Raw genomic sequence first — 9,445 nt, forward strand, 5'->3', positions numbered from 1 at the left:
TCCACGGAAGTGCGGGCGTGGTGGTTCATGCCTCTAGTCCCAGCTCTTGACGGAGGAGAGAGATTTCAAATTCAAGGCCGGCCTGAGGTTCACTAAGTTCCGTGTCACCTTTCTGGTCACCCGTGAAGGCTCCTTTTCCTTTGCCACCCCTCCCCGGGGGGCCTGCGTTCCCTGGGTCTGAACCCTCTCCCTGGGGAGCAGACGCCATGGTTACCCCTCCCGCGTGCCACCAGCACCTGCTCCCGCCCGGGCGCCCGCCTCTGCCCTTCTCCAGGGCTAAAGGCTCCCGGGAAATGAAGGCCAGGGCCCCCTCTCCGCTCCTCCCATGCAGAGCAGGGGATGCTTCGCCGTGTCATTTCTAGGTGGAGAAACTGAGGCACGGGTGAAGGAGACGCAGCTCGAGTGCCCGAAGCTGGGCTGGCGGTGGCCCAGGTCACCGCGGCAGACCACCTGCCCCACCCAACCGCCAGCCAGGCCCCTCAGCCCAGCCCCCTGGCCTCGGCCTAGGGCGTCATCTCCCTCCCTCTAGGCCCCTCCCTCCTTCCCTTCCCCTCCCTCAACACGATGCTAAAAGCGACCTCTGCGTGACCACACCCCTAGTCGTTAACACGGTTACATCCCTCCATTTCCTTCCCATTGCTCCCCTGCTTTACTCAGCTCTGTCTAGATCACAAAGCTCCAGCTCCGCTTCTGCAGTCATCTCCGGAGGTGGAAGCAGTAGCAGTGGCTTCAGGAGGGAGTGCCACACCCCCAGGTTGGGGTTCTTCGAGGGCAATGGCTTTGCCCGTCACGTACGTGTCTTCATCCCGAGTGGAGGGGTGTCTGCAGTGAATGTTGGAGCTGCCCTCTGCCAGTCTAGTAACAGGAAAATAGACCACAACCCAGCCACTACCCAGTCTTAAGTAATCTCTAAACAACCCAGGGAGCCTGCTGTACCCAGTGGCTCATGCGTATAGTCCTGGCTACTCGAGGCTGAGAGCTGAGGATTTGGGTTTGAGGCCTGGCCATATAGGAAAGGCTGTGAGATTCTTCTCTAATCAACCACCAGAAAAAAGCTGGAAGTGGGGCTGTGGCTCAAATGGTAGAGTGCTAGGCTTGAAAAAAAAAAAGCTACTCAGGGACCGCACCCAGTCCCTGAGTTCAATTCCCAGTACTGGCACACAAAGAAAGAATTCAGGAGATTGAAACCTCCACCTAGAAACTAGGCCCTAGGTGTGTAAACCACAGTAGAAAAAAAAAATCACAAAACTAATGGACAAACAAGGCAACATGCTTTTCTCGCAAGCCAAGAGCACAATAAAGGACTTAGGTCTAAGAGAACGGAGTTTAGATAATAAATCATTGAACAAATGACAGGAATCATCAGCAAAATCAGAGCAGATGTCTAAGCAGCTGAAGAAATTCAGAGGACACAAGCAACTGAGCTCAAAGAGAATTCAAACAACTGAGTGAAACAAAGAAGGTTGCAGGATGAAAGAGGGAGCCAAATAGGAGACGTGGAAAGTTTGAAAAAGAATCAAATTGATAGCAATGAGAACCTCAACAGTCTAAATAAAAACTCGGTTGAGCTGAGCACCAGTGGCTTGCAACCGATAATCCTAGCTACTCAGGAGACTGAGATCTGAAGATCATGGTTCAAAGCCAGTCTGGCCAGCAAAGTCTCTTGAGACTCCTCTCCAATTAGCCACCAGAAAAATGAAGTGGTGCTGTGGCTCAACATGGTAGAACACTAACCTTGAGTGGAATAGCTCAGGAATAATCCCCAGGCCCTGAGTTCAAACCCCATACCAAGAAAAGGCAAAAACAACAAAAAAAGACCTCAATTAAAAGCCTAGGTAATGGAAGAGAACAAGTTAAAAATAGGGTGTTAGGGATGGAAGATAAAGAATTGAATTAGATCATTCAAAGACACTGGGGGGAAAAAAAAACCCACTAAGAATGGAATTTACAAGACCTCTGGGACACCACTTAAAATAAGACCCAAACGATAAATCATGGCTGGAGAAGGAGAGGATGTGAGAACTCAAGGCATGGGTAACCTAGCCGATAAAATTGTAGTAGAATACTTCCACAGCCTTGAGGAGGAGAGGTCATCTAGAGGCAGGAGGAGGCTTACAGCACAGAAAACAGACGAGGTCAAAAGAAAACAACTTAGACATGTTATAGCTCACAAGCTAAATGTACAGAACAAAGGAAGGCTATTTGCTCAGGAGGCTGGGATCTGAGGATCGTGATTTGAAGTCGGCCCAGATGGAAAGTCTGTGAGACTCTTGCCTCCAATTAACAAACCAAAAAATAAAAGCTGGAAGTGGAGCTGTGGCTAACATGGCACAGCACTAGTCTTGAGGAGGAAAAAGAACTACTCAAGGACAGTGCTCAGGTTTGGAGTTCAAGCCCCACAACAGGAGAGGAATATATGTGTGTATACACATATATGTATATATGCATGTATATACAACTATGTTTATATGTATATATGCATACATGTGTGTACACAAATACATATGTATATGTATGTGTATATAGATAGAGAGACAGAGAGGGGGAGAGAGAGAACACCATTAAGTGAAACAGCATATCCAGTTAGATGGCTCAAGAGCTAGATTAGAGAGAGAGAGAGAGAGAGAGAAACATCTTGTGCCTCCCATACAGGAAACGGGAGTGAAAGACTCTCAAAACAACAGATTTCTCAACACAAACTCTAAATAAAAGGGAGAACTGGGAGACCAGAAATAAACCCACACAGCTAGCGCCATATAAATCTTTGACAAAGGAGCTAAAAACACAGCACAGTGGTGCTGGGAAAGTTGGTTCTCTACATGTGGGAGATTGAAACTAGATCTCTAGTTCTCATTTTGTACAAATAACCTCCGCACGAGTCAAAGATCTAAGTGTCAGATTCGAAACTGTGAGACTCCAGGAGAAACTCTGTAAGATGTAGGCATAGGGAATTATTTTCTCAATAGAACTTCAAATTCCCAGAAACAAAGAAAAAGAACAAGAACGGGAAAATGGGATTTCATCAAATCAAAAAGCTTCTCCATCCAGGCACCGGTGGCTCACACCTGTCATCCTAGCTACTCAAGAGGCTGGGAGCTGAGGATGGCGGTTCAAAGCCAACCCCAAGCAGGAAAGTCCATGAGACTCTGTTACCTCCAATGAACTGTCAGAAAACCTGAAGTGGCCCTGTGGCTAAAAGTGGTAGAGCACTATCGTTGAGCAAAAAGGAGCTCAGGGACAGCTCTCCGGCCCTGAGTTCAAGCCCTGTGACTGACAAAAGAAAAACACAGTTTCACAGACTTTCCTGCTGGGTTGGTTTTGAACTGCGATCCTCAGATCTCGGCCACTTGAGAAGCTAGGATTATAGGCGTGAGCCACCAGTGCCTGACTTCCCTCAAACTCTTACCTCCAATAACTACTCAGCCAGCACCCAGGCCCAGAGTTCAAGCCCTAGGACCAGCAAAAAGATAACAACAACAACTTCTCTACGGCAAAAGAAACAACTACCAGAACCAAGAGACAACCCATAGAACGGGAGAGAAACGCTACCAGCTATTCAGTGGATAAATTATTAATACTCAGGCTAGACAAAGAGCTTAAAAAGTTAAACAACAAAAGAATCAATAATCCAAGTAGTACGTGGGCAAGGGAACTGAACAGAAAGAAGTCCAAATGGCTAAAGATACATGAAGAAATCAACACCTGTAGTCATAAAAGCAATGCACATTGAAGCCACACTAAGATTCCATTATCTCTCCAGTCGGAGTAGCAGCCATCAATAAAATACCACAAATGCTGGAGAGGATGCGGAGGAAAAGGAATCGCTGTCTATTGTTGGTGGGACTATAAACTAGCGAGGCCTCTGTGGAAATCAGTATGGGAGTTCCTAAAAATTCCGTGAGGTGCCCATGGCTCACATCTATAATTCTAACTGTAGGCTGAGCTCTGAGGATGGCAGTTTGAAGCCAGCCCGAGCAGGAAAGTCCATGAGATTCTCATCTCCAATTAAGCACAAAAGGCAGTGGCGCTGTGGCTCACGTGGTAGCATGCTAGCCTTGAGCCCAAAAGCTCAGTCAGGGACAGTGCTCAGGCCCTGGGTTCAAGCCCCAGGACTGGCCAAAATAAATAAATCTAAAAATAGGTCTACTTTATCACCCCAGCATATCACTCTTGGGCCTTGGGGGGGGGGGGGCATCTATCTGAAGGAGCCTAAATCCTGAGAAGCTAGGGAGGAGGACAGGCCGGGAGTCCCCGGTTCCCGGGGCTCAGCTGGGTATTACAGGCCGGACACCCCTCCACCTCCACTCCAGGACTGAGTGTCCAGGACGGTGTCCCCGGCCCCCAGATGTCCTCCCTTCTGCACCTTTGCCCCCCACCCCCCCCGCCGAGTCACCCCCAGGAGCTCTGGTGGGGGGTGTTCTAGAACACTCTGGGCGCCCACCGCACGGAAAAGGGATGAGGCGGCGCTTAGAAAATAAACGCTTGTGCTAATTTACTAGTGGGCGGGGCAGGGGGGGCCCCATACAGGCTGGGGGCGGGGCCTGGGGCCGGGAAGGGGGCGGGGCCTTGGAAGGGGGCGGGCCCAGAGGTAGGGGCGGGGCCGGGCCCGGTGCGGGGGGCGGGGCCTGGGCAGGGGGCGGGCCCGGAGGCAGGGGGCGGGCCCGGAGGCAGGGGGCGGGGCTCCTAGTCGGCCTCGGGCCCGGCCTGCGCCCAGCGCGCGCTCAGGCGGCTGGTGAGGTAGCGCACGGCCGTGCGGATGCCCTCCACCGTGCGCCGCTCCACGGACTCGAGCGCGTGCGTGAGCGAGCGCATGGCCAGGCTGGTCCCCGACGCCAGGCCCGACGAGATGACGGAGCTGGCGCTGCTCAGGATGCTGGAGACGGTGCGCATCCCCGGGCCCGCGCCGTACAGCAGGTCGGCCGGGTTGCTGCGCCCGGAGGCCAGCAGCGCCGTGGCCATGCCCATGCCCAGCCCCACGGACGAGCTGTCGGACCACACCAGGATGTCGGCCAGCGAGCTGATGCTGCTCTCGCCGCCGCCCAGCAGGCTGGTCATGGAGCGCATGTAGCTGTTCTCCTCGTCCGCCCCGTACAGGTTGGGGTTCAGCGGCCGGCGAACCCGGGCCGCCTGCTCCTGGCCCGGCGAGGCAGGGGCGCTGCCCGCGGCGCCCCCCGACGGCGCGCACGGCCAGGCCAGGCCCGCCGCCTCCACCGCGTCCTTCCCCACCGCCCCCGGCGCCTCCGAGGCCGCGGTCCTGGCGTCCTCCGCCTTCCCCGGGCCGCTGGCGGGCGGGGTGGGCGGGGTGGACGGGGCGGCCGCGTCCCCGGAGGGCTGGCCTTCCGCGCGGTGCGCCTCGGGGGCCTCGGGGGGCTCGGGGGCCGCGGGGGCCGCGGGGGCCTCGGCCTCGGGGGTGGCAGCGGCCTCGGCCGGGCCCTCGGGGGCCTCCCCGGCGGCCTTGCCTTCCGTCTGCGAGTCGCTGGGGGACACCGTGCGGCTTCTCATCTTGCGGGTGTTCTCGGCCAGCAAGTCCCACACGGGGTTCTGGAAACCCACGAATATGTGCCGGCTGGGAGACAGGATGGTGGTGATCTCCGTGAGCTTCTCCTGGCTCTGGCCGGCCCCCGCTTCTCCCTGCTCTGGGTCCCCCGAGGTGGACAAGGCCTGGGAGGTGGCCCTCTCCGGGGCGGCCTGCCCCTCATCTTCTCCCCACGCCTCCTCCTCGAAGGCGGGGTCGGGGTCTTCTACTGAGGGCTCCTCGGGGCTGTAGTCAGCCTGGTAGTCCAGCCAGGCACTGGGAAGGCCATCTGGGGGGTTGTTCGTGGCCTCAGCCTCTTCCGGGGGCTCGGTGGTCATGTATGCCCCCTGCCACTTTGGATGGTTCAGGGAATGGCCGGGGCTGGGGCTGGGCTGGGCGGGGCTTTGGGTGAGGTCACAGGGGGTGGGGCCCTGTGGGGAGCTGGTGATGTCACAGGCACCCCTAGAGCCAGGGCCCTGAGCCTCCTGAGCTGCCCCAGTCATCCTGAGTCTGGGGGACAAGGTGTAGGCAAGTTGTGTGGGTACACAAGGAAAGAAAGAAAAGAAAAGACATGCAGGTCAGGGGTAGCCACAGGCCCCAGAGGGGGTGCTGTGATCTAGGGGGAGGAGAAGCGTGTGGAGGTCTTGTGTGTGACCCTGGGGCTTGAACTCAGGGCCTCATGCTTTTGCTTGGCTTTTTCACTCAAGGCGAGGGCTCTACGGTGGAAGCCACCCCTCCACGTCTGGGTGTGCAGGTGTTGAGTTAGAATGGGTATTTATATAAGGAACACCTCCTGCGCCCCTCCGTGCACACTAGTACTACAAGACCCAAACGTATCCAGACTTTTTCTTCAGGGAACCCAGAAACAGAGGCCAGCGCTTGGCCTTGACCATCCTCCGCGATGGAGTGAATCCTTCTGGGGAAGGCAGAAAGCTCTGGAAATCCCCAGTGATCCTGAGAAAATCATGGGCCCGGGTAAACCTAGCTACTCAAGAAGACTGAGCTCTGAGGATCCCAGTTCGAAGCCAGCCGGTGCAGGAAGGTCTAGGAAACGCCTCTCGAGTTAACCAGCAAAAACCCCAAAGTGGAACTGGGGCTCAAGTCGTAGAGCACCAGCCTGGAATGAAATCCCAGCTCAGGGAGAGTAGCCAAGTTCTGAGTTCAAGCTCCAGTACCTGCACACTAAAAAGGAACTAATGGTGCTGCTCAGCCTGAGGAGGCTGAGACCCGAGGATTGGGGCTCGAGGACAGTTTAGACAGGAAAGTCTGAGACTCTTTTCTCCAATTAACCAGCGGACAGTTGGAATGGAGCTGTGGCTCAAGTGCTGGAATGCCAGCCTTGAGCGAAACAAACCAAAGGAGAGCGCAAAGCCCCCAAATTCGAGCCTCAATAACGCCCCCAAATAGTCAAATAAAAATGAAAACTGTGTGTGATCACCGTTTGAATCCCCCACTAGTCTTGCAGTCCCCTCTTTATCTTGCAGGCTTGGATGCCTTCACCCCGGTCCCCCTCTGGCTTGTCACCTCGGGGTGGTCACGTGGTCACGGACCTGGGGCTTTCTGAAGTTGTGCTGTTTGCCCCGCCCCCCCTTCTGATGATGGCACCCTCCTCGGGGGAGCACAGGCCTGCCACCCAGGTCCCCACAGGGACGTGGCAAGGGCCTTGGTAGTGCAGGCCACAGGCCTGGCCGCTCCTTGCCTCTCTCCGGCTTCTTCCTTTCCCGATTTCCCTGTTTTCCTAAGCAGGACACCTGGGACTCACACCCGTAATCCAGCTACTGTGGAGGCTGAGATCTGAGGATCACAGATTGAAGCCATCGCCGGCAAGAAAGTCTGTGAGACTCTTACTTCCCACGAACCACCAAAGACAAAAACAGAAGACGGAAGTGGAGCCGTGGCTCAAGTGGCAGAGTGCTGGCCTTGAGCAAAATAGCTCAGGGACAGTGCACAGCCCTGAGTTCAAGACCCAGGACCGGGGGGGGGGGGGGGGGGAAGAAAAGAAAAAGAAAGAAACAAAGAACTCAAGGCTGTATGAGCAGATGGTCTGGGAGCTCCATTAGATTTGTTTGGAGGAAACTGGTTAATGAGCCCCAGGGGTGGGGCTGAGCCCCCAAAAGCATTCTCAAGTTTCCAAGAAGGGCGGCTGGGCCGTGGGTGGCGCTTTGCTGGAAGGGGGTGGGAGAAAGACTCAGGTTCTGCAGAAGCGAGGGAGGAGGAGGTGGGCAGGAGGGGGAGGTTGGAGGTGAGCCCCAGGCCTCTCTGCTCAGGGAGGTCGCTGAAGGTCAGGGCTCCTTTGGGGCACAGCCCCGGGGGAGGTAGACGGCAGGAAGAGCTCTGGGGACCGTCGGGGTTGTTGGCACGGAGATCTCCAAGGGAAAGCCCCTGGCTGCGGTCACCGCGCGGTGCTGGTGTGAGTCCAGGTCGCACATCGCACGGTGGAGCTGGGGGCATGATTGCGGCCTAGCCGGGTTCCCTGGAGAAGGCGGAGGCCACCCCTGGGCACAGAGAAGAGGGCCGGTGCAGGGTGAGGCGCAGGGTCCCCCAGTGATTGCGTCGGTGTCTGGAACACGCCCGGCCGCCTCGGGCTTTCACTCCTGCGTGAACTGAGAGGTGAATGCAGAGCGAAGAGAGACCCCCAGAAGCTCCGCTGGGTTTGAGGAGGGAGAAGTGCTGTGTAATGGTAAAAAGCCCTTGCAGAAATTCCAAAGGGGAACAGAGACGTAAGTTAAAAGCAAAACACAAGAAACACACAGCACATTAAAAAAAAATAATAAGAAGAACCAATCAAACTGGGAGAAAAAGATTTGGTGCTTTAGCAGATGCTTTGATCCGTGTTCTGTAAGATCCGGAGCTGATAGCCGGGCGGGCGCAGTGGCGCTCCTGGCTCCAGCAGGCTGAATGAAGCAGGAGCTCAGCTTGGGTTTGCATAGTGAGAATCTGTCCCAAACGAAAGATCAGAAGGTGGTGCTTGTCATCCTAGCCACTCAGGAGGCTGAGGATCACGGTGTAAAGCCAGCCTGGGCGGGAAAGTCCCGGAGATTCTGATCTCTAGTTAACCACCAGAAAACTGGAAGTGGCACTGTGGCTCAAAGTGGTAGAGCTGAAGCTTTGAGCAAAAGAGTTGGAGAGGGGACAGTGCCGGGCCCTGAGTTAAAGCCCCATGACACACACACACACACACACACACACACACACACACGTCACAAATTGATCACTGGCTCCTTCAAACCTGTAAAAACAACATGGAAAGTACTAAAGATACCTAAGTGGCGAATTAACATGGAAAATGTTCAACTGTAGTCCACAAATCATGAGATACAAAAACAAGATTATCTTGGGCTGGGAATATGTCCCAGTGGTAAAGTGCTTGCCTCGTAGACATGAAGCCCTGGGTTCGATTCCCAGCACCACATATATAGAAAAAAAGATGGAAGTGGCGCTGTGGCTCAATAGGTAGAGTGCTAACCTTGAGCAGAAAGAAGCCAGGCCGAGTGACTTGATAAATTTTTCTTCTTTTAAATAACTGTGTTTCTCAATTTTTCTTTCCTCTTTTTTGTCCAGTTCTGGGGCTTGAACTCAGGGCCTGGGTACTGTCCCTGGCTTCTTTTTGCTCGAGGCTAGCACTCTACCACTTGAGCTACAGCTCAACTTCTGGCTTTTTCTGCTTATGTGGTACTGAGGAATTGAACCCAAGGCTTCATGCATGCTAGGCAAGCACTCTACCGCTAAGCCACATTCCCAGCTGCCCTCTTTCTTTCTTTTTATTTTCCTTTTTTTAAAATTTGTGCTGGTCCTGAGGTTTGAACTCAGGGCCTGGGTACTGTCCCTGAGCTTCTTTGATTCAAAGCTAATGCTCTACCACTTAAGCCACTGCTCTGCTTCTGGCTTTTTGCTGGTTAATTGGAGATAAGATTCTCCTCTCCTAGTCTT

The 9,445-nt window shown here is 54.5% G+C and overlaps 1 protein-coding gene across 1 annotated transcript; it reads right to left on the bottom strand.

The window, feature by feature from the left end:
- Positions 1 to 4,683: 4,683 nt before the first annotated feature.
- Tex44 (testis expressed 44) lies at positions 4,684 to 5,853 on the bottom strand. The gene has a single exon (XM_048337455.1). It carries the CDS (start codon positions 5,851 to 5,853, stop codon positions 4,684 to 4,686), a length of 1,170 nt encoding a protein of 389 aa, XP_048193412.1.
- Positions 5,854 to 9,445: the final 3,592 nt, after the last annotated feature.

This window comes from Perognathus longimembris, unplaced genomic scaffold (assembly GCF_023159225.1).
Source record: "Perognathus longimembris pacificus isolate PPM17 unplaced genomic scaffold, ASM2315922v1 HiC_scaffold_5437, whole genome shotgun sequence".
NCBI lineage: Eukaryota > Metazoa > Chordata > Mammalia > Rodentia > Heteromyidae > Perognathus > Perognathus longimembris.